The sequence below is a fragment of the Lissotriton vulgaris genome, chromosome 3_1 (genome assembly GCF_964263255.1).
Source record: "Lissotriton vulgaris chromosome 3_1, aLisVul1.2, whole genome shotgun sequence".
Classification (NCBI taxonomy): Eukaryota; Metazoa; Chordata; class Amphibia; order Caudata; family Salamandridae; genus Lissotriton; species Lissotriton vulgaris.
The window spans coordinates 1,185,574,337-1,185,599,716 of NC_141689.1; the positions used below are offsets into that span (position 1 = coordinate 1,185,574,337).

Sequence of the window (25,380 nt, forward strand, 5' to 3'; positions counted from 1 at the left end):
GCCAATTGTGGCCTGGCTAAAAATCTGGGTTAACCCTGATGCGTGTCTCAGCAGAGAAATTTTATTGGACTGCTTGGAGAGGGCTAAGTGTATGCGCATTCCCTGGCTCAAATACGTAAAGAACACCCTAGAGGAATTAGGTTTTGGAAACCTCTTCACGAACCCTGCAACAATTTTAGCCCAGCACAAGAAACAAGTAGGGGAAATTTTCCTAGAGCGGGAAAGCCAATGCAGAGCTGAGGCTGAAGGAGCTAAAAAGACAGTGAGGGCCCATAATCTCGTGAAGAGTGTGGAGGGTATGGAGCCTTATCTGTACCTCATGCATAACGCACAGGATAGATTCCTAATGTGTCGTTTCAGACTGAACTTACTTCCCTTTATGTTGGCTTCACCAGCAGGTTTTACCACATCAATTGAGCAGAAGGGACCCTGCGGCTGCGACAACAGGTCTCCGCAGGACTCCCTTCACTTTGTTTTGCTCTGTCCTTTTTTTTCTATGCCCAGGCGCAGATTTCTTGTAAATATTTTAAAAAAAGCCCAACAGGAACATGCCAGGGAGGCATTCATCTTTTTACAAAAAGCCTCGGACCCTCTAACTTTGTGCTGTATTATGAATTTTATTAAGGTAGCAGTCCGTTTAAGGCTAACAAGGGGAGAGGAATGAAATGTTTTGGATTTTCTATTTCAAAATTGTTGGACTTGCCTGTCGGTATTTCCATTTTTATTAATACTGTGTACAAGGATCTTGAATAATGTTTAATGACTTTTTATCTATGTATATATATGTGTGCTTTTATGGTGTTTTTTAATCACTGAATAAAGATTCTTTGAATTGAATTGAATTGAGTGCAACAGTAGGGAAAGGGTTGGATAGCGTAAGGGTTTAAACGACTATTCCCACTCCAGTGGGTGCAACAATAGGGAAAACGTTGGATAGCGTAGAGGTAAAATGTACTATTCCCACTCCATTGGGTGCAACAGTAGGGAAAGCGTTGGATAGTGTAGGGGTTAAAATTACTATTCCCACTCCAGTGAGTGCAACAGTAGGGAAAGCGTTGGATAGCATAGGGGTTAAAATGACTATTCCCACTCCAGTGGGTGCAACAGTAGGGAAAACGTTGGATAGCGTAGAGGTAAAATGTACTATTCCCACTCCAGTGGGTGCAACAGTAGGGAAAGCGTTGGATAGCATAGGGGTCAAAATTACTATTTCCAGTCCAGTGGGTGCAACAGTAGGGAAAGCGTTGGATAGCTTTCGGGTAAAAATTACTATTCCCACTCCAAAGAGTGCAACAGTAGAAAAAGCGTTGGATAGCGTAAGGGTAAAAATTACTATTCCCACTCCAAAGAGTGCAACAGTAGGGAAAGCGTTGAATAGCGTAGGGGTTAAAATTACTATTCCCACTCCAGTGGGTGCAACAGTAGGGAAAGCGTTGGATAGCGTAGGGGTTAAAATTACTATTCCCACTCCAAAGAGTGCAACAGTAGGGAAAGCGTTGGATAGCGTAGTGGTAAAAATGACTATTCCCACTCCAGTGGGTGCAACAGTATGGAAAGCTTTGGATAGTGTAGGGGTTAACATTACTATTCCCACTCCAGAGAATACAACATTAGGGAAAGTAAATACTTCATATATTATTTACAAATTTAAAAATTAATATCTATTAATAATTAATTAAAAATGTTATACAATATAATAATTAATATATTAAAATTACGAATTAACAATAATTATTTCAATTAATCATCTATTAATACAAATTAATTAAACATTAACAATTAATTATTTAATAATTAAAAATTATTTAACAATTATTTCCAATTAAATAAATTTCAATAAATTTAATTATTTATTTAATTATTAATAAATTACTTCCCACCCTATTCCCCTATAAACCCACAACCCGCTACAGAAAATAAATTATTAGAATTAACATAATTACCAATTATTCAATTAAATTAAATTAATTGGCAAATAACATTTTTATAATTACCCATACATACTTAATTAATAATTAATTCTAAATAAATACCAATAAATAATTTAACATATTTAATTAATTATAATTTAATTACTTCCCACCCAATTCCCCTATAAACCCACAACCCGCTACAGAAATTAAATTAGTAAAATTTACATAATTACCGATTAATCAATTAATAAAAATTAATTACCAATTAAAATTAAATTAATTAACAGATATAAATTCATTAACAGTTAATTAAAAATTACTATCAATAAATACATTTACATATTTAATTAATTATAATTAAATTACTTCCCACCCCTATAAACCCACAACCCTCTACAGAATTAAATTACACAATAATTACAAAAACAAAATTAATTAATTAAAAATAATTATAACATAAATACACACTTTTCACACATATTATAACATAAAAAGACACTATAAAAAATTATATATTATTAAAAAATCGATATTTTTAACTATCTATATTATATACTTTGCTATTTTAACTTTCTATATTTTTAACAGTCGATATTACTTCACTTACCTTAAAAACAATATTTTGGTTATCTATATTCTGTCCTGTCGATACTTTGTCCAATCTATATTTACAACTCAATATTATGTCCAATCGATATTTTGGATTCGATATTATGTCTGCGCACCTCAGCGGGCACTGGAGTCCAGAGCAACGCCAGTGCAATATAAACTTTTTGGAGCTGACGGCCATTCGGTTAGTTTTGCAGGCTTTCCTTCCCAGACTTCGAAATCAAACAGTGCTGGTTCGGACGGACAATATGACGGCCATGCACTACATCAACAAACAAGGGGGGACGAGATCACAAACTCAGTCCAAAGAAGCTCAAAGAATCTTGGATTATGCGATTCTTCACAAGATCAACCTGTAGGCGGGACACATGGCACGTTCTCTTAATATCACAGCGGATGCTCTGAGTCGCCAGACAGAGGTGAATCAAGAATGGGAATTGAACCAGTCCATTCCGGAGGGAGTGTTCTCGGTCTGGGGAACACCGACCATAGACCTCTTTGCATCTCCGGAGAATGCCAAATGCCGTTTCTACGCAAGCAAAGTTCACCATCAGGGATCTTTGGGGAACGCACTTTGGATTGCCTGGTACGGCGCATTCTTTTCCGCTTTTCCACCAATCCCCCTCATACCACGGGTACTCAGGAAAATCAAGGCGGAGCCATGCAAGATGATTCTCATTGCACCAGCGTGGCCCTGGCAGTTCTGGTACACAGAACTCCTTCTACTCTCCCAGGATCATCCAATTCGCTTGCGACAGATTCCGTCCCTGTTATCGAGGGATCAGGGTCTGGTGTTCCATCCGGTTCCGAAGTCACTACACTTGACAGCGTGGCTCCTGAACACAGAGAGTTCCGTCATCTGAATCTCCCCAAGGAGTGTAGAGAGGTTTTGTCCTAGGCTTGAGCACCAAGCACTAATAAAACATACAAGGCAAAATGGAAGAGGTTCTACCTGTGGTGTCAAAGACAGGTTCTCCATCCTTACAAATCTCTGCCTCATCAAATTTTGCCATATATACTATCATTGGCTTAATCTGGATTGGCACATTCTTCTGTAAAGGTGCATCTTGCAGCCATATCGAGGTATCGGCGCACTTCTTCAGGCCCTTCCCTATGGTCCTCTAGAATTGTTAAACAGTTTTTGAAAGGCTTGTTTCTGATGCATCCTCCAGTTCGCCCACCTCCGCCAATTTGGCAGCTCAACCTAGAGGTTAGCTCAACTCACAAAAGCTCCGTTTGAGCCGGTTCACAAGGCGGACTTGAAATTCCTGTTTTGGAAACTGGCCCTCCTCTTAGCGCTAACATCAGCTAGAAGAGTTAGTGAGCTCCAGGCACTTTCAATAGTGGATCCTTTCCTTCAATTTGAAAAGTATGTGCTTATCCTTGGCACCAATCCAAAATTTATCCCGAAGGTGCCGTCTGAATTCCATTTGAATGAACCCTTGATCTTAAAGTCATTTTTTGTCGCGGTCTTCTACTCCGGCGGAACGGACATTACATTCTTTGGATGTTCAAATATGCTTGAAATTCTACTTAGAGCGCACACTCTCCTTTAGAAAGTCATCACAATTATTTGTGTCCTACAGCGCACCACGGAAGGGGTTTCCTTTAGCAAAGAGTGGCATTTCACGCTGGATCTCCAGTGCGAATCAATTCTGCCATCAGCAAGCGGGCAAGCCACTGGACAGAAAAGTCCGTGCACATTCCACAAGATCTGTTGCATCGTCTGTGGCTCTTTTCTCTGGAGTCGCTATCAAGGACATGTGCAGGGCGGCAACGTGGAGCAGTACACATACCTTCACAAAGCACTACTGCCTAGAGTCTGCAGGACGGGACGACGCTGCTGTTGGTCAAGCAGTCCTTAGGAATCTTTTTCAATGAGAGGTGAGCTTTCCCTACAATCCCTCCATCATGGTAAGCACATTTTTTTGGGGTATCAGCAATGTTTTATTTCTTGGTTACAATTTAGCAAAGTATATTATAAGAATTGTCATATGGTTATGTGATGCCATGTATCTAACAAAATGTGCTTTGGTGATTTACTGCTAGCTATTCAGAAACAAAGCATGGGAATCTATGAAAGTTCCAATACTGGCGTAAGAAAAAAAGTTACTTACCTGTAACTTTGGGTCCCAGTATTGGTAACTTTCATAGATTCCCATGCGCCCACCCTCCTCCCCGGGGAAAGCTCGGCCTTTTTTTTTTTTACTGAGATGGTGGCTGTTTGCACAACGGCTACGAAAATCTGAGGCTCTGAGCTCTCTCAGGAAGGTTCCAAGGGGTGAGGCTGTTCTGATTGGTCCTTGCGAAAAGTTAGGGCTCTTTTACACAAAGAGGGTGATATGCTACAAAATGAGATGAGGCCTAGGCCTATTTTTTCTCTTTTGTTTCTATGATTATGTTATTTTTTTTTATTTACCGAGGCTCCCATTCCGACGACGGGGAATTATACAAAGCATGGGAATCTATGAAAGTTACCAATACTGGGGAACCAAAGTTACAGGTAAGTAACTTGTTTTCTTAAGCTCTGCATTTCTATACATTGCAATATAGAGATAAAAGCTTAATGCGTGGACAAAAAAAATCAGCAAGAAAGATGGCTTAAAAGCTACTTTAAATGTTCAAGTTAAAGCAGTCATCCATGGAACAATAACATTTTTGGTCATATGTAAAGTCTCAAGCCAAGATGAGCGAAATGAAGAGCAATCAAAATTTCAATTTCTGTTAGCCATAATCAGTTTGTTATGGAGGGCGCTCATAGATTGTTTCTATTGTTTATTTCAGTTTCTATGGCCCTGAGCAGTAGTGGGACAGTAAATTCCGACTCCTGCATAAATCCCTGTTTATGCATGGGTTGTAATTATGAGTCTGGCTGTATTTAGCGAATCCGATAATCACCAGATGTGTTAACTACCTCAGCTGTCATAAACTTTTGGCAGGTTAAACGTGCTGAAATTTAACAGGAGAAATAGTACAGTATTTACCGCACCCTGCAGATTTTTGTGTGTTAAACACCAAAATCTGCATGTTACCCCCACACACTTGTGATAGGTGTTATTTATCATATATGGTAAATACCATATCCTGTGGTATCTTTTTATTTCCAATGTGCAATAGATAATACTTAAACTCATAATCAGGGCCTAAGTCGTCTGAAAGCTCACTGCTATGATGTAGCAACATTTGATAACAAAACCCGTTACCCACTTTTGCTACATCATAAAGGCGTTCCAGGCCAGGATGATAGGGCTCTCTAAGAGCCTGTCGCTCAGTGCTACTTCCTGCTGTGAATGAAAGCATAAAACTCAGCTGCAGGAGGGAAGGAAGGCTAAGAAGATGGTGGGGGTTGATCAAGGATTGCAAGAAAGTTGTTTTTTTACCTTTTATGGACAGGGATACATAGCAAAGGACCTTATGTGTGGCCTCCCCAATTACTCATCTGCCACTGGGTAGCAGTTGTAAATACGGCCAGATGATTTTGGGGCCTTACTTAATTATTTTTTTTATTGCATAATACGATAAGTCTGAACATACATTGAAATTCATCTTCATAAAACAGTTTTGTGTTTTTTGTCTTTCACCCATCAAACGCCCACCCACCCACGCCACCCCAGGGAGTTGGCAAGAACCTGTTACAATACATTTTACACATTCCAATTCATTGAATCCATTATGTATTCTTAGTACCGATTTAACCGATTTACCAGGGATAGCCAGTCCTATAATTCATGCATTTTCAATATCTTCCTTTGCTTCTGAGCCGATAAAATGTGATATGTCATAGCATCACCATGTTAGCTTCCTCCTTAATAATTACCCTCTTTCCTCTATCCATCTAGTCAGTGGCGCCCACATTTTCCAGCCTTTCATTTATGCTCGTATTCCTCTCCTTGCGTAGATGGCCTTTTCCAAATGATAGTTTGCAAGCAGGCGGGAAAGCCACTGCTGAAATCCGGGGGGATTGGACTCCAGCCACGCCAATGCTATACATAGACAGAGGGTCGCCATACCTATAAACACCAGTTCCTCTCCATTTTTTTCCCATGGATCTTGAGCCACCCCCAGCACTATCAGGGACTTAGAGAGCGAACATTCCACTCCTAAAGCTTCCTTAAGAAATGTAGTAACCTCTTGTTTTAACTTACTAAGCATGTTGCAGGAGGTGAAGATATGAAACAAATCTGCCTGAAATAATGCACATCAGAGGCAGAATGTCCCGTTCCCACTCCTCCATTCGGCTATGTTATTTGGAGTATAATAAAGAGAAAAGCACGTTTTGTAATATTGTACCTGTAGCCGGGCCAGAATTAAAACACTCTGTGCCAATTTAAATGAGTGAGAGAATAAGTCTTCTGTACCCCCAATTTTCTTTTTCCATTTTAACAACCCTTCCTCCATGTCATATTTCATTAGTGAGTTGAACATTTTGTAAATAGCCTGTACAGACAAGTCCCTGTTCTCTACCAGTTTCTCAATTATATCATTTCTGGAGAATCCTATTGGTCCACCACCTTTCTTATATAGAAAATCCCTTACTATCTCTGAGGTTTCTGAAGGAGACAAGACATCTTGGAGAGAAAAAGAATCAGAGTTTTGTCAGTCCCACCTCACCCCATCTTTTAATCGTGTGAACTTTATAAATGTCTGGAAGGTTTGGGTTATTTATAAGTGGGTGGTGTATAACAATTGAGCCGACTGACTACTATTAGTCTTCGAACAGACTTCCAGACTTTAAACCCCGCTTGTAGTGTTTTAAAATGAACTTATTTGTAGGGATTATCAATTAGGTAACTCCATACCCATCCCCAAGCTTCTTTCCCAATTATAAGTTTGAGGGGGGTCATGACCTCTTCAATATCTCTTCCCTTTGGTTTCTCTTGTATAAGTACTAGATTATGTAGTAGTGTAGTGGCCCAGTAGTAAAGTCTTAAGGTTGTTAGGGCCCATCCCCCTCTTTCCCTGGGGAATATAAGAAATTTGTAAGCCCTTCTTGGTTTGGTGTATGCCCAGATGAATCGGGAAAAAAAGGTCTTCTATTTTCTTCAGTCAATCGACTGAAAATTCCAGTGGGATTGTATGCAGAACATACACAAACTTAGAAAAGAATAGCATTTTAATTATATTATATCTGCCAATGATAGATAGATGACGGTAGTGTAGTTTGAACAGGTCCTGTTTGATTTTCACTAATAGGGGATCTACATTATCTTTGACGATGTTATCCATGTTTGCTGAAATATTGATCCCTAAGTAGGTTGCTTTTTTGGCCACTCTGGTGTCATTTATCATCAAATTCTCATTGCCCACTATTTGCATCTTACCACGATTGAGTGCATACCCCAAGAGTGTCCCATACCTTTCTGCTTCTTTTTCAATTTCCTGTAAAGCAGTATCGGGGTCGGGGGCCACAAGGGCAATATCGTCAGCATGTGCCAACACTTGTTTTTCCCAGCCGTGTGTCAAAATAGGTCTGATAATCTTGTTATTTTTTAACTGACAAAGAAAAGGGTTGATATAGATTGCAAATAGCAAGGGTGAGCTCGGACAGCCTTGTCGGGTGCTCCATGTTATGGTAAATTTATCCAATAGTGCTCCATTATTGAATAGCCTAGTCGTAGGGTAGACATAAAGCATTTTATTAGCCTGCAGTAGCCCTTCCTCAACTCCTACCCTTGACCGGGCCTCCGATAGAAAAAAAACAGGACACCCTATCAAAGTCCTTTTCTGCATCTAGCAAGATTAACGCCATTGGGTCTTGGAAATAAATATTGCATCTAAAAGTTTGGTAGCCCTCCTTGTGTGGTCAGTTGTACCACGCCCTGGAATGAATCCGTGCTGATGGATAGAAATTACCTTATGGATAATCGATGCCATACGGGTGGCCAAAGCTTTGGAATAAATATTCCTATCCCTGTTGATCAGTGTCAGAACGCAATATGAGCTGGGCTCGCATGCAGATTTTTTTTTTAAGGAAGATCAAAATTTCTGCACATGACCAGGAGTTTGGTGGTCTGCCCCCCTTGAATACATGTATAAACAGCTGAGTAATACAATCTTTGAGTTGCAGTGAGAATTTTTTTATAATATTCTGCGGGAACCCTATCCAAACCTGTAGCTTTGCCCGTGGGGAAACTAGTGATGCATGGTAGTATCTCAATCCATTGTGGGAGCTCATCTGAAAGTAATTGGCCTTTGTGAGAGAATTGCTCAGCAGGAATTGAATTCAGGTACACTTTAACTACTCTAGTGTCCCCAGGTGAATCCTCTCAATATAGGTTTTGATAGTATGAGTGAAACACATTTCTAATTTTGACTGGATCTGTAACCACTCACAGCATAGGGTATTTGATCTCTTGTATTATATTTCGCGACACTTTTTGTCTAGCTCCTATTTTCAAAAGATGCCCTACCTGTTCACTGCACTCATATGCTCTCTCTCTCCTCACTTTAAGTCTATCTGCGGCTTCTTTCGCAATTATTTCCATTATAGATGATTTGGTGGCTGCCACCTTTGCCTGTGCTTCGTCGACATCCTCACCCAATTGAAGCACTTTGACCAGAGCCTCCTCTGCCACTGCCAGTCTAGTTTGCATATCACATGAAGCTGTCATTGTTTTCAATTCATAAACGGAGAGAATGTAGGGGTTTCTCCCCTATTCCTGCTTTTAAAGCATGCCATACAATATCAATTCCTGTGCTCCCTAGATTCTCCTTCAGGAACAAAGGGATCCAGTTCCTCATGTGACTACAGTATTCCTCATTCACAAGAAAGGCATATACACAGCTCCAGTTTTTTCCCCCAGTTCTGGGTCTCTTTCCCTTGAACTCAACCATTAGGGGATTGTGATAAGAAAGAATATGTGGGGTTTCTGTGTAGAGCAATCACAAAGCAGGAAGTAGGACACTAATATAAGTTGAGCATGCATACTGTGTGTAAAACTCACATACATTGAAAGGACCCAATTGCACCTTTTAAACTCACTTTATATATATTGGTGGGGGAGATGATACAAAACACCCGGAGACGAGGGGTGGCGATCTTGACATCCAATACCACCCTACAATTTAGGCAAATATCAGACGATCGGCTGGAAGATGGATAATACCTGAATGCGCAAAAATAATGGAGAATTACCTACTATCTGCTTTATTTACTGTAGTATCCTGAACGATCCAGGAGTGTTTGAGAAAGTAAATAGCGAACTCACCATCTGGCTGCTCCCCATAATTCTGTGTGGGAATTTCATTATAACCATTCCTGCCAATAAAAAACTGAGGAAGGCAACTCAACATATAGTGGCAGGAAACAGAAAGTGTTACGTGCAATAAAGACTTTATGCATAGACCATGGGCTGTGCGATGTCTGGAATTGGCAAAATCCCTTGGATCCTGGCTTTACCTATTTCTCTTTTCCTAGTAGTCCCATTTCATATCCCCGGTACTTCCGCATTCCGAGGTTTTGCACATCTCTTTCCTCCTCCCTTTCTTTGTTAGGGATTTCTTCTGGCCTTGGGATTTTTAGGGAAATTCCGACCTAGTGCTGCTGTTCCAGATGCGCCCCTCTTCTTCCCTGAAGGCTGTTATACTCAGGTCCAAGATCTCATATTCATCATTTAAGGAATACAATTTCTTAAGGATATTGGGAGATCAGGTCCGGAGTAGAGAGGTATTTCCCAGCCTCCTTACCGGGTAGAGGAGCTCTTATTCTCGGTTATTTCCAGACTGTTTTAAAGCATTTTCTTATCATATTGGGGACCTTTGATGGGGCTTGTGATGGTAGGATCTTCAACATCTAGGGCCAGGTCTGAGGTAGAGTTTGGCTCTCAATGATGTCTGGGTTCAACCCCAGAAGAAGATGTAGTGCCAACCGTGGTTTGCTCCTCCGCACCCTTCTCCTTCGTCGGGGCCCTTTGGAAGCCTACCTCTGTTGGGCCAAAAATATTGGTAATTAAAGGCTGACAGGATACCAGGTCCTGGGGGTTTATGTCTGCAGAGATTTTTTTAACTGTTTCAATTTTATCCGCCTTCTCGATTTTTTACTATCTCTTGCCCCAGCGAGCCTCAATCCTTTTGCCCCAATTTTCTACAGGCAGCGAGGGAGGTTGGATGGCTCCTACAGTTATTGCCAAACATGGTTGAGTGTTCCCAGTCTTAGCAGATTTCCCACCACGTCCTGACATGTTTGCTTGTAGAGAGCAGAGCCTTACAGTAGCTTAGGTTCTACTACAAAGTTTCTTCTGAAAGAGTCACTGGTACCACAGAACGGAAAAGACTGTTCTGTGCATGCTTCTTGGTGTCAATGAGGATTTTCTCTGCAGACAGCTTGGGAGCACAGAGAATGCTTGGATCATCTGTTCCATGGCAGCCCACTGGAGGACGCTGCCGATGCCAGAGCGAGCCACACTGATTCTAGGAGCGGCCTCGCAGCGAGAACATCACTCGTCTCGCACACTCCGAGTTGGTCGCATCGGTGTACCATGCCGATCTCTATCACCAGGTATTTCATTTTTGGTGTTCTAGCACAGTATCAGGTAGAGTTCCATCATGCTGGGGGTCCGCCCGGAGGAGCGTCTCGAGTAAGATGTTACTCAGACGCCATCTTGCCTCTAAGAATTAGCAAAGTTTTGGGGCCATACTTAACACAAAATTATAAATGGGTAAAGAGTGAATTACGATGATGTTTTTCACCTCGAGATTCTGAGTGACATCATGGACAACACAACTTCACTCTCGTTGTCTGATGGCACTCAGAATGCCTCGGTGAAAAACACCCCCATAATTCACTGTTACCCATGTAAGGTACTGATTTACAAAGTTAAACTTAGACCTGAAGTCTAAGTTTAGACTTGAAGTCCATGGGCCCAAATCACAAAAGTAAACATAGACCTGAAGTCTAATTTTAGAACATTATGTCTAAATTTAGACCTGTAGTCCAAGGGCCAATTCACAAAGGTAAACTAAGACTTCAGTTCCTAGTTTACCTTTGTGATTGGGTCATTAGACTTCAGGTCTAAGTTTACCTTTGTGAATAGGGCCCTATAATTCTTCAATTAAGAGGAAGAGGAGAAGGTAACCTGATGGCTCAGATGCACAGTGTGCTCCGCACTTTTGTCATTAAAGTAGGTATATTAGATATAGAGAAGAAGGAGCAAAACACCAGAGACGTGCCAATTGGGGAGAGAGCACAAACTGTGATGTTTGCAGGATTTCAGTTAGGTTAGGAAAATATAGCAAGATTTATTTAATAGAAGTATTACACCTCACAGGTGTATTACAATAAATTAACTACCTACAGATGTACATATTGAGGATTTTGAAAATCAACCTGGAATTGCACGAACATACAAATGCAGTAAGTCTACAAACGTGGATCTCAAACATGGATATGGATATGGTCATGAACATCATAGGATATTTTTGATAGTTCGTTAATGTAGAATGTATTATTGGAAATGTTGGTAGCTTTTACATTCCTGTTGTGACTCAAACCCTGTGTCTTCATCTATGAATGCCTATTGTTGATATTATCTTTTTCAGCCTAAAACGTGGGGGCTTTAGTAGATCACTTTGTCCTCGAGGGGTTTTGTCTCTAACCTCTCTTGTACTTAAACTAACTATTCTTCCGAGTTCTCATGTGTTTAAGCAGAGTGACAACGTGGCATGGACAAAGTTGTCAGACAAAAAAATAAAACAGTCATTACAAATGACGGGGTAACCCAAAAAGTCAACCGTGAGCACTTCCGAGCACTTAGAAGCTCCCTTCACCTAGGAATTCACCATGGTGATGTTAAGATGACGTTGGAAATCGCACTTAATTCCCACAGCAGCACGTAAGGCGATTGGAGCCCCTAGCTGCATCCTTTTGGATTTTCCCTGTGTAGCCATCTGGCAACAGGATTAGGTTGCCCCCTTCTCTATCTTGAAGAAGACTCGCCGCTGAGGCCGTAAACTACCCTCACAGCACAAGTCAAGTCGAAACGTCGACGCCTTTCCACCCTAAAGACAGGATTTTTTAATTTACAGATTACATGTTAATTAAGAAGCGTATATTGGACATGCCTTGTTTGACTGGATTGTAGTACCAGTTTGCTTAAATATTCAATTGTTATTTCTGTATCCTTCCTTGACTTATACTTTCCCATTCACTATCACTATCCTATTTCCGCCTTCCTTCTTTGCAACCGTCTATATGTTCTTGAATTGTGTACATAAACTATCTATAAGCAATGACATAATTGCCTTGGCGCTTTTCTATCTGTGGTCACTTTGAATACATGTACTCCTTAAAATTGTGAATTGAGTACAATTGCTCTTTACACCTGGTTTTGATATTAATGATCAGTATTGTAGTTCATTCACAATACCGACTCTTTCCGTTTTGTAATTGATTTATTGTTCAAAGTATTGGTTACAAACAAATAAAACAGCCATAAAATTTCCATGACTTCACTTTTGTTGTGCGCTGATATTAAAGTTAATATAATACATTCAGGTCATGTTAAATACTTCAACAGCATTTAAAAAACAGCATGTAAAAAATTAAATATTTTCATTTGTCAATTGTGGAACATCGATATAACTAATAATGCAGCATTAAGTTTTTAAAAAACAAATCAAACAACCAATTTTGGTAGTATAATAAAATGTATACTTTTCAATCCCTCGGTTATGCATATTGCCTCGCTTCAAAAAGATAGACACTCGTCAATCTGTTTTGATGTCTCTCACATGATTGTCTTTCTTCTATTTGGTGGATGAGTGTAACAATTTGCGTGCTGCAACTCAATCCCTCAGACACACAAAGATCTGTAGCCTTAACCATAAGCTATCTTTGGTCATTCCCCTAACACTCAGCTGTGAGTTTGTTTAAAACAACCAACATAAAGAGTTAAGTGAATAGGGAAAACCAGACCCAAAAAAGTTCTCAAATATCTAGTTGTATGGCTGCATGACTGTTGTTTTGCAATCAGACCATTTTTTTGGGCAAAATAACGCACTCATTTGCAAAGTTAGGGTTTTTTTTTTTTTTTTTTTTTAATTTCTGGTAATCCTCATATATCACAAATGGAACTCTTGATGGGACACTGGCTCCTCCATGCACTGCTGGCCGTTCTGCACCGACCCTCGTTGGTTTTGGCCTGATGCAAGTTGGATTGCCCGTACCCTCAAGCAGCCACTACCTTCCCCTCCAAACTCCTTTTCTTTCGCCGATCTGTGTGCGCCCCTTGCTACTTAGGAGTACGGGGAACCAGCAGGGCTCCAGACAAATCATTGGAAAACCAATCATCGAGATTGCCATGCCACCAAGGCTGCCCAAACATTCGTCACACTTCTGGGATCGCATGCCACATCTGATTTACAGGTTAACATAATCTGCCTCAGACAATTAGCAAAGGTTGGGGGAGTTGGATCTTTCCATGCCCTACAAATCTCGCGCCTTGCTAAGAGGATGGTAAAAAATACAAATTTAGTGGGAAGGTCATTAACTTGATAGTTCATAACAAGCCCAAACATGACTGTAAACCTTGGGAGTGCTATAGGCATTGAGAGAACTTCTTCCAAAAATTTCTTTATCTTCCCCCAATAGTCCGCTAAATCAGGACAATCCATAAACATATGAACATCGTCTGCCCTCAAGAGGCCACACCTTGGGCAATTGTAGTCAATATTTGAGAATTTTGCCAATTTCTTCGGAGTTATATAGACCCTATACATGGTGTATATGTGATTCCTTTTCAGCGCAGCCGGCTTGATTACGGCATTTAACACCCTGAAGGAGTCGCGCCAGAAATCCAAAAAAGGCCCGTTAGTCGGGGTAAGAGCGTTACACCACAATTTACTGATTTCAGCCTCCGTCACATCCTCCCCTTCTAACATTGCCGAATACAAAAAGATATTTGGCTTTTCCACTTACCCCTTCTAGCTACCGCATCAAATTTAGGGTTAGGGGGGTTATTATCATTGGGTATCCCAGATCTCGTTGTCCACCAGCCTGACAATTGGTAGTATTTAAACCGCGTCAGGGCCCCCCTAGTTAGATTGGACAATGTGTCCCAGCTTAAGAGTTGGCCATCTCCCTGCAGATCTCCCCACCTCTGCAGCCCTGCCTGCTTCAAAGGTAGTGACAGTTGATCATTAAGGCAGGCTGGGAGGCCTGGTGAGTCCCGTATGGGTGCCTGCGGCGCGTAATAAGTAATGTTTAGTTTAATCCTTACAAATACCCAATTTTTCAAAGCTGACCTTAAAATCTTCAACCTTACTTTTTTAAAGAATTTTGGGTCCCCAAACTTGTAAAGAAAAAAACTGGAACCCTGAGGAACCTCCTTTAATAGAACAGAGAATAGCAACCCCATTGATGATTGGTCCATACGACCCGCCATAATTCTAAAATGCTTAAAATGAAAAGCGTGGCAATACAGCATTAAGTCTGGAAAGGCGAGTCCTCCTGTCTTGAGACCCCTTCTTAATTTCTTCCATGCTATACGAGGGCCTTTGGCATTCCAAATGAATGAGCCCAATTTTCCTTGTAGTTTTTTAATTAAGGGTGCTGGAAAAGATAATGGGATGGCATTAAATAGAAAAGTGACCTTAGGGAGCACTATCATTTTCAGGAGATTCACTCTCCCATATATGTTTAAAGGCAGAGAGGACCAACGTTGCAATAAAGCAATTGTATCTTTAATGATCCTTTCTAAGTTAATTTTGGGGATTTCATCTATCTCATTGACCAAATGGATTCCCAGGTGCCTCATTTTATTCTTCTTCCCTGTCGAGCTAGACTGCTGGTTCCATTCCATTATTTCCGTCTTTTCGGCATTGATTGAGTACCCCGAAATATTACCAAACCCCTTTGCAAGATCTAATAGTCTGGGGATTGCCACATCCGGATTTATTGTATACATTAACAAGTCATCCGCGTACAAAGCCATCTTAAACTCCATATCCGCAATCTTAAAGGGTTTAATTATTGGATCTGCTCTTAATAAACAAACGAAGGGCTCTATATACAAGTCAAACAAAAGGGGGGATAGGGGACATCCCTGACAAGTGCCTCGGGAGATATGAAACTGCTCAGTCAGAGAACCATTTACTAGGACCTTTGCTGTTGGGTCTGAGTATAAAAGCTTAATGGCTGTTATGTAGTTCATCGGAAAGCCAAATTTTTCCATCGCCAACCACAAGTAGTTCCAGTCAACTTGGTCAAATGCCTTCGCGGCGTCTACTGCTACTATGGTCAAAGGCTGCTTCTTTTCTTGAGCTACATCAATCGCTGCCACCACTTGAAAGGTCAACTCATTGAGCTGCCTGTCCGGAATGAAGCCCCTTTGGTCACAATGTACTACCGATTTTACTACCTTTGCTAGTCTCGTAGCCAATACCCCCGCGAATATTTTATAGTCCACATTTAGTAGTGAAATGAACCTGTAGGACTCTATCCTACTCGGGTCCTTATTTGGCTTCAACAGTAATGTGACCGTTGCCTCAGCCCAAGACCTAGGGACCTGTCCTCCCCTAAGTAAGACTTCCTTGAACAATAGGGTCAGAACCCCTATGATCTGCTCTAAAACGATCTTAAACAGCTCCACTGGAAGCCCATCTGGGCCTGCGGCTTTGCCCTTAGCCATTTTCGCCACCTGAGCCCTGACTTCCCCTTCTTTGATTTCTGAACTAAGGTAAGAACAATCTGTCTCAGATAGCTTAGGGAGCTGGACATTTGCAAACCAGGATTCTGCTTGTTGCTTACCCCTAGAGGAGTTAGGTCCATAAAGAGACTGCATGTATCTCTTTGCTTCTTCTCTGATACAGTCATCCTCGTTTGTTTTTTCCCCTGTACTTGATAAAACCAAACTATCTATCTGATTTCTTGTTCTGTCGGCTCGGGCCTTCCAGGCCAGGAGACGTCCACACTTCTCACCGTAAGCAAACTGCTGTAAATTACTAATGTCCCACTTTTCCTTCAAATCCTTGTCCAACCCTGCTTGAAATTCTGCTCGCAGACAATCGAGCTCTCTCTGATGTATTTGCCTGTTGTCCGACTCCTCTGCCGATGCCCTCTGTAACTCCAGCTCCTTAAGCTTGATTCTAGAAATCCATGCTTCCCTTTTCTCTTTCCTCAGTCTATTCCTCCTGATCATCAGAGTTGTTAACAAGCCTTGGGAAAAAGCTTTATACGATTCCCAGACGATTTGTTTATTTGCTGACCCTGTATTGACCATAAAAAATTCTTCAGACTGGGTAACTAAATCCTGTCTGACTCCTTCTTCTAGCAGCAGCGTCCGATCCAGTGTCCATCTCCTGTAATGTTTTTTCTGTTTCATATTGACTACCATTTCCACCATTGAGTGGTCTGACAGAATTGCAGGGACATAAGATATAGAGTTGACTTTCTGCAAAGTTAGGGTTTATCTAATAATGATTATGTAACCAAATGAAATTGGCATGGGCCACAAGTGCCTAGAGAAGTGGCTCTGAATTGGTTTCCCAACGTCTAGCAAATGTTGGAAACATAAAGCATGGTGCTGGCATGCAAAGACACAGGCAGTTACAGGATATGTTCCCTGTATAATAAGCTAAGCTTTGGATCCACAATTTGAACATCTTTCTGTTGTTAATAACCCCTTTGCCAGAAACAAAGTCTATTGTGCTTGCTAGCATTCCTGCTGGGAAAAGGTCTTTACCTAGCCATGCTGTAAGGTCTCTTTCACAGTATTTAAGGTCAAAAATGGTTCCTCTAGGTAGTGATAACAAACTTGGCATTTTCTTGCCTTAATCATTTGGTGCCTGTTGCCTGTATCCTGGGTCACATGACTAGGTGTAGCTGGCAGTTGGTGTTAGTGTATTTCTTCCAGACAGGGAGAGAAACGGCAATAGGTGTTGGCAGGATGAGACATATCTAACGTGATGTGGGGGAGGAGCTGTCGCCTACCACCTGTGCACATCACAAAGGCTCTTCCTGGGCACACACACAAAGGAATTGGCACTAGTCTTTTGTGACCCCAGGCAAGCTGGGGCCAGAGCAGGGAGGCAGGAAAATCCAAACACCTCTGGGGTGGAAACCTATAGAACCTAATCATATTTCAAAGCTGGTACCAGGTAGAAATATTGGCCCCTCAGACCCAACTCTTCAGTACAACTCTAGACTCGTGGAAGGATGAGGAGGACTACTGTGCTTCTCTGCAAGAAGGACTGCTAGTCTGTTACTCTTCTGCTGGGTTGGCTGCACAAGAACATGTGAATACACAGGTGTGCACATATGTGTGAACTGAATGAAAGGGTCTATCATTCATCTCAGTCTGGTATCTGCACACAGGCAGCGTAGCACAGATGGGAGACTTCAGGGATTGGTGTACACCTGTACTGCTTCAGTCAATAGGGTGGATACTTTACTATATTTTACATTACGGGTGGAATATGCACTAAAGTAGAATTGCACCATAGTTAGGCCTAAATACTGGAACAACAAAACATTCTTAAGGTAAAAATTGATCCAGCGATTAGAGATTTGTCATATATGCACTCCTTGATGCACTTGGAGACTTAACATATTTTTCTGACTTACAACTAACTAGATTCCAGGCATTTGCTCCCCCTGCTAGGCGAGTAGAATCACCCTTCTGACAAGCCAGAGGATTAAATACAACTCCACACAACAGAACCATTTGGTCGTAGATTGTCCTGTTCCTATAGAGAGAAAGGATAGACATGGCATATACATGTGCTAATTGCTGTTTACTCTGCACCAGGCCTGGCAAGGCTCATTCCATGGAGAACAAAGGGGAGAGTGCCAAACCTCTGGAGCCAATCACAGGAAAGCATCCTCTTTGAAGTCTTGAAGCGGAAGGACCATGTAGCTGTGACAATTACAGGATGTGGTGTCAGGCTCTTAGAGAGGTCTTTCAACAGACCACTTCCAGTCACTATCATTGAATATCTGAAAAGCTAAGCCGGAGGGTTCGGACAGAGCTGAAGTGATGGGGACTCATCCTAGGATTGGCCTGAGTTCTTCTAGAACGTTCGATCCCGGCTTAAAGATTTCTGCACAGAGGAGAGGGGAAGAGAGAAGATGGATTTTGCAGAACCCTGAAGAAGGCCAAACCACTGTCTGGCGAGCTAGGACACCCTGGTCATGTACTAATTGGGATACTGTGGATTTATCTCTCCAAGGTCAGTGGCACAGGACCGCTTAAACTCTCTAGCGGCACAGTAGAGTTATGGGCCTGCTTGGGGTGAGGGGTGGCTGCAAGAAAAGATTTTGCACCATACTTTTTTAATGGCCAGACCTGCATAGGGGTGTCCATCATCAGAGGGTCGTTCTGACTTCTACCCATTTGGGTGCTCTACCAGTGGTCAAATAAAACTGGGGGGCGTGAAGAGTGCAGGCATGAAGAGTATTCCACCTTGAGGGCTGCAAAATGCTGCTGCATGTGAGCTACTGGCTGAGTGGAACACTAGGTGCCGGATAGAGGACAAGTCCTGAGTTCTACCTCATTTGAGGGACTGCAGTGCCGAAAAGCAATTTCCATATAAAAATGAAAGTTTAGGGGTAAGTAGGCTCTAAATTGACCCTCCTGGTTGCTAGGGCAGGCTATCAGGAACAGAATGTGGCACAAGGTGTGAACAATAGCACAAAAGGGCCAAAGAAAACAGAGACAAACGTGGTCCTTGGGGGGGATTAGCCAGAACCAGATGAACGTAGTGCCCCTCTCCTTGTGCTTGCCTGCAGACTGTGGTACTAGCCTACATGCCTCACCTGAGTAGACTTAGGACTACTCTGTCTTGCTACCTTAAGAGAGTCAAGTGCTACAATGGTGTACTTGGATCCTTCCAGATGGAAGGTTGTGGACTTATAAACGGAAAAGTTATTATATCCTTTCCACCAAATAACCCACTTTCTTACACCTAGCATGCTTCGTCTGAGTTTCTACACCATTTTACAGAGCAGGTTGCAATGTGATGGAGGTCTCAATCTACTTTAAAGTGCCCTTGTCTCACTGTGTGGTATTACAAGCCAAACACAAATGAATACCTCTGCCAGAATTATTGTGAAAAACTTCTATCAAAAATCATGTTGTATTTCCATTACATGAAAAGAACCTGCTTTTATCTTTAGGAGTGAAAGAAGTGCTTAAATGATCCATTTTAAGCGTCTTCTCTCTTAAAGAAACTGCAGATGGAATTAGCTCCATCACACTCTGTCTTTGGAAGAAGTAATTCCGTAGGTGGGTTGGGCACCACCAAATATCAGTTTCTCTGAAATCACCCAATGGAATCGGGCACCAACAGAATACGATGGTAAAAAATTATAAATTGGATACTACTAAAAAGGCATGCATGAAAAGTGGAGAAATAAAATTGAAAATAGGCAGCTGCAAGTGCACCAGTGCAGGGAGAGAATTGAACAGTGTCATATGTTTTTAAATGTCACATAGGTCGGCTCTCTCCTGTTGACGTAACACAGTGTGGAACTATTAGTAAATATGGCCTGCATAATCAGTGTATTATCACAGTTGGCTCTTGAGAGCGCAGAACTTTTCAGTCAGTGCAAATCACATGGAGGGTCTGAAGACTGATAAAATGGTCTCTGATGGTCATTGCATTGCTAGAAGTGAATTATCTTAGTAAACTTGAAAATGATTTGAGCACCGGCTGGCACTGATGAAGAAAAATAAAGATGCTTACTCCTTAAATAGATGCAGGGTTTTTCCACTCTGTCCTTTATTGGACTTTTGATAAACTGTAAAAAGATGGAAAGTTCCAACCCATTACTTGTAGTAACACCAACAAAGTCTATGCCAATGTCCAGCCAACTCTATTTGATTGCTCAGCTAGTGTATCCGGGCAACAGCTCTGTGCTACAAAAGATGTCGTCTGGTGGTCATCTCAAAGGACCCTCCAACCCAAACAGGTGTTAATTTAGGACCTGATTTAGATCTTGGAGGATGGTTACTCCATCACAATGGTGACAGATATCCCGTCTGCCGAAATATAAATCCCATAGGATATAATGGGATTTATATTATGGCGGAGGGGATATCCTAAACATTATGACAGATTTACCTGCCCGCAAGGATCTAATCAGGCCCTTAGTTCATTCAAAACCTAGTTGGGTTGTACAGAACAGCTGCCATGCTCTTTATTTTTCATAAATTCCAAAGGGTCTCTGATTCTTCAGGCTACTTTGGGTCTTTGCAAGCCAATATAAGGTTTGCCAGCAACTGGCAAATGGCCCTTCTGTTTTGGTTATGGTTTCCGGAGTTATGTTCCTCAATTTCCGTAATCTATCTTGAGTCCAACAAGGGCAGAAGCAGGTCTTTGAATCCATGAAGCTAAGACCACCAAGTTCAGAGGATGATCAAAATGCGTGGGTTTGTTATTCTGTGAAAACATTGTTTTCTGGTGATTTTCAAGTGCTAAAGGTAGAAAATGAAAAATGTTAGTAGCCAGGCTCAATGACTCCTTGTTCATCTTTGTGATGCTTGGTTACTCAGGCGACTTCTCTTTCTAACACAGATTTCCATCCCTGCTATTTTAACAGATCCCAAATAACTGTGTGTTGTCTTCCTGTGGAACTGCTCCATGGCCGAATCAGTTTATTTAAAGACCTCTGGCAATGCAGCATCAAGACAGTGAGAGAGCAGGACAGATACAGCTACTTAGCGAACCTTGCCACACAATGTTGCATTCACACGCTCTTTTACCAGGCATAATCAAAATATCACTACAAATATAATAGGATTGTCTACAAACAGGGCCCATGTATTCATTTAGGTTAACTGTACCATAATGGAGGTTTTGGGGGCATATTATCAAGGGGGTTTATCTCCGCTTTTTTGGCTTTAAAAGCCAAGAAAGCGGAGATAAAATTATCTCCCTATTACCAAGCTGTCGCTAACACCAGTTAGCAACAGCTAGTAGGAGATAGCGACCATCTTGGGCCCCACTTTGCATGTCAGTGATATTTATCACTAATGAGATGCAAAGTGGGCGTGCCAAGATGTTAGAGACTGAAAACAGTCGCTAACATCGCTATCTCCTATTACCAACTTTTGGAGATATTCGCGCTAAGCGGGAATATCTCCAAAAGCTAACACCTGCCCTGAGCAGTTCTTAGCCATGTTATCCAATGGGAGGTGGATAACATGGCTAAGAGCATTTGCTCGATAATGCATGAATATCGCTGACTTTTCAGCGATATTCATGCATTTCGGCCGTTTTTTATCGCATTTGCGATAAACCTTGTTAATAGCAAGGTTTATCTGCGATAAAAATCGCCGATGTGCGGCGATAATTTTTGTCTCTAAACAAGTTAGAGACAAAAATTATCGCTAGTTGTTGGAAATATGCCCCTTGATTCGGAAACTAAAAACACATGTAACACCCCATTTGAGATCAAAAGGAAAGGAGAAGATTAAAAAAATTAGGGGCATATTAACAACAACTAGCGATAATTTTTGTCTCTAACTTGTTTAGAGACAAAAATTATCGCCGCACATCGGCGATTTTTATCGCAGATAAACCTTGCTATTAACAAGGTTTATCGCAAATGCGATAAAAAACGGCCGAAATGCATGAATATCGCTGAAAAGTCAGCGATATTCATGCATTATCGAGCAAATGCTCTTAGCCATGTTATCCACCTCCCATTGGATAACATGGCTAAGAACTGCTCAGGGCAGGTGTTAGCTTTTGGAGATATTCGCGCTTAGCGCGAATATCTCCAAAAGTTGGTAATAGGAGATAGCGATGTTAGGGACTCTTTCCAGTCGCTAACATCTTGGCACGCCCACTTTGCATGTCATTAGTGATAAATATCACTGACATGCAAAGCAAGGCCCAAGATGGTCGCTATCTCCTATTAGCTGTCACTAACTGGTGTTAGCGACAGCTTGGTAATATGGAGATAATTTTATCTCCGCTTTCTTGGCTTTTAAAGCCAAAAAAGCGGAGATAAACCCCCTTGATAATATGCCCCTGAGACCTTTATTTTACAATTGTGAACTAATGTGTTGGACCACAGGTAGCAGGTAGGTAGTTGTAGCTATTTGCTAAATTAGGTTCCAGAACTGAAGTATTTTTCAGGTTTAAAAAGTGTACACTTTATCCAACTTTATATAATGAGAATAATTATTATGAAACAGCCCCCTGAGTTATCCCTATTGTCACATTGCAACACTTGGCCTGTGAGGGAATGGTTTGAATCGCAGCCGTTTGACTATTTGAAACGACTCTACAGATAAATATAAATGTATAGTTTTCTACACTGTGTCACAGTTATACAGTCCACAAAAACTCTTATATATTTTCTTTTAACAGGTCAATACGGAATTCCAAAGCCCTGGTACTACCCCTTTACTGTGTCATACTGGTGTGGACGTAGAAAAAGAAATGAAGTGGATGCAGTGCCCTCTGAATCAGAAAACATTAATACTGGTAACTAAATCACAAAAAGACGTTACATGTTATAAAGTCCTATGACATTTGGCTATATTTTAAGTTTGGCGGATGGGATACTTTATCAAAACATGGCGGATTTCCTATTCGCTGATTTACAAGCGCCTTAGGCAGTGTTGCACTGGTAATATGGCGGATAGAGCACCCGCCATGTTTGTGACTGAGTATACCAAACAGATAAACTGTAAATGAGGCCCTGAGTTTAGATTGCTGTTTGCTCATTTCAAAAGAGCCTAGTATCCATTTGCAAACAGCTGTCACATGTATATGCAAAGCTTTTTTGTTATTTTAATATTATATTTCTTTATTAAGATTATTATTATTATTGTTTTAGTTAATATTTATATACATATTTACTGATACCAAATATAACAACGTGATAATAATGTAAAAAAAATCACAATATAAAACAAGTGGTGCTGTATTTTATGAATTTCTATCTTTTCATCTGTATGAAACATTTTCACAAAATTCATAACATTACGAAGCAAAAGTTGAATCTGATGAATTGCAAAAGTCCCTCCATTATTGAGTGTTTTGTCAAATTGAACAGTACGTTACTTTACATAGACAGGGCACACATTGGTGCGGAGACTAAGGGACAGATTTAGAATTTAATGGAGAGCAAATTCCTTCACAAAGGCGATGGAGAACGGCTTCCACCAAACTTAATGTCCACCTGTCTGATTTACAGATGGGCAGACTAACATATCCCTTAGACAGAGTTTTAACCATGTGCCTGCCCACCTAATTTAGAGTGGGCGGACACGTGGACAGTTTTTACTTTTACCAAACACCACTCAAAACTTCACTGTAAGTAGAACTAAAAGCTTTCCAACGAACGCCATATAATGGGACAACTTTGTTTGCCCCTGCCAATGTCCAAGTGAGCATGATTTCACCAATCCCTGCGCAGGAAAACCTGCTTCGGAACTGTATTGCAGGGTAAAGTTTCTTTATTTCCTAGAAACACTTCAGGTGTGTGCTTAGAGCTCAGCACAGGGAAGACAGATTTTGCCATGTTACATATTGTCAGAGCAGTGTACTGCAGGATTGTTTAATGCCAAACACCCAGAAAATTGTGTCACAATGGGTAGGGTTGCCCCTGGGAACGTTTTCCCTTTTAACCAGGCATAAAGGTGGCAAATCCTGGACATCATCTTCAGAGCACATCTGGACCTGTGGAAGAAGAATGAATGCACCTGGTTTTGAACCTGTTGAGAGAGACCCAGATGGCTTGTACCCAGGACAAAAAGTGAATTCCAAGGGTCAGTTAGTGGACTTCTAGTTAAACTGCAGGGCCACAAACGTTGTAAGAATCTTATCTTTTCCAAGGGCCCAACTGACCAGTTCTTATTGCATTGCAGCATTTATATAGTACTTACAACTTCTATGAGGGGTGCTAAAGCGTATGCCTAGATGAGTAGCATGCTACACAGTCTCGGGTGTGTGGTTGGAAGAATAATGTTTTTGTTTTGATCCTATGTGGTAAGCATTTCCATGTCGTGGGTGATGACCGCTGAGATGTGGTTGTCAAGTTATAGAATGCAGCTCGTATCAATGTGTTGATGGTGAAGTATGGGAGACAGGCACACAGTTTTATGGTTTTCAGCATGCTCTTCACTTTGAACATCTTTGCGGGTTCCTTTATGGCATTTCATATAATATAGTGTGTTTATCGTGTTACCGCACTTGGTTGTCTAATCTGTGATTTTGTATATAGTTGTGGTCCTGAGTTGGCATGGTTGTAAGGAGAGCAATGGAGAGGCCTGTTGGGATGGACACTTTTATTATCTGAGTGTCTATGACATATGTATAGAAGCAGTCAGATCAAATAGATACTTAGGACCTGCAGTAAATGGACTACATTGAAGTCCTCTAATATTGTCCTGTAATTTGTACAGTCTCTTTGGTTATTCCACCCCTGTTCATTTGGTGATGTTTACCTCTACAGTGCTGATAATGGACAACCCTCATAATATATATATATTATGTGAATTTAATAGGTATAATTTATTTGTTGCTGCCCGCTGTGTATTATAGTTTTAGTATTATTGTGGGCCATAACTCTTCTACAAGGAAGTACATGGAACCATTTCAGCCCTTTTTAGGTTAACTGCATCATAAGGAAGTTTGCTGTTTGAGTTTTTGGCAATTCATGGCTTGTAAGCTGAGGATTGCACTTGAATGTGAGACTGTTTTCTGAGATCTGTTGCCCGGATGGAAGTGCTGCAGTTTTCTACTAAATAGCCCATTTTTCAACTGTCTTTGGAAGTATACATGTTCCTGGGTGCTTCTAATGCTACAGAGCTTGACAGCTTGTACTGAGAAAGCAGTGCTCCCTGAGGATTTTTTATTGTAAGGTGGTATGTTGCTTAGCACTTCAACTCGTCAACAGCTAGATACC

The 25,380-nt window shown here is 41.2% G+C and overlaps 1 protein-coding gene across 2 annotated transcripts in view; it reads left to right on the top strand.

Moving 5' to 3' along the window:
- The window catches only part of LOC147727632 (phospholipid-transporting ATPase ABCA1-like), a 2,839,360-nt gene that overhangs the window by 1,357,479 nt on the left and 1,456,501 nt on the right, over positions 1 to 25,380 (top strand). For both annotated transcript variants that reach the window (XM_086961649.1, XM_086961650.1), the window contains exon 18: positions 22,836 to 22,952. In XM_086961649.1, the coding sequence (XP_086817775.1) occupies positions 22,836 to 22,952 (117 nt within the window). The remainder of the gene's footprint in view (positions 1 to 22,835; positions 22,953 to 25,380) is intronic.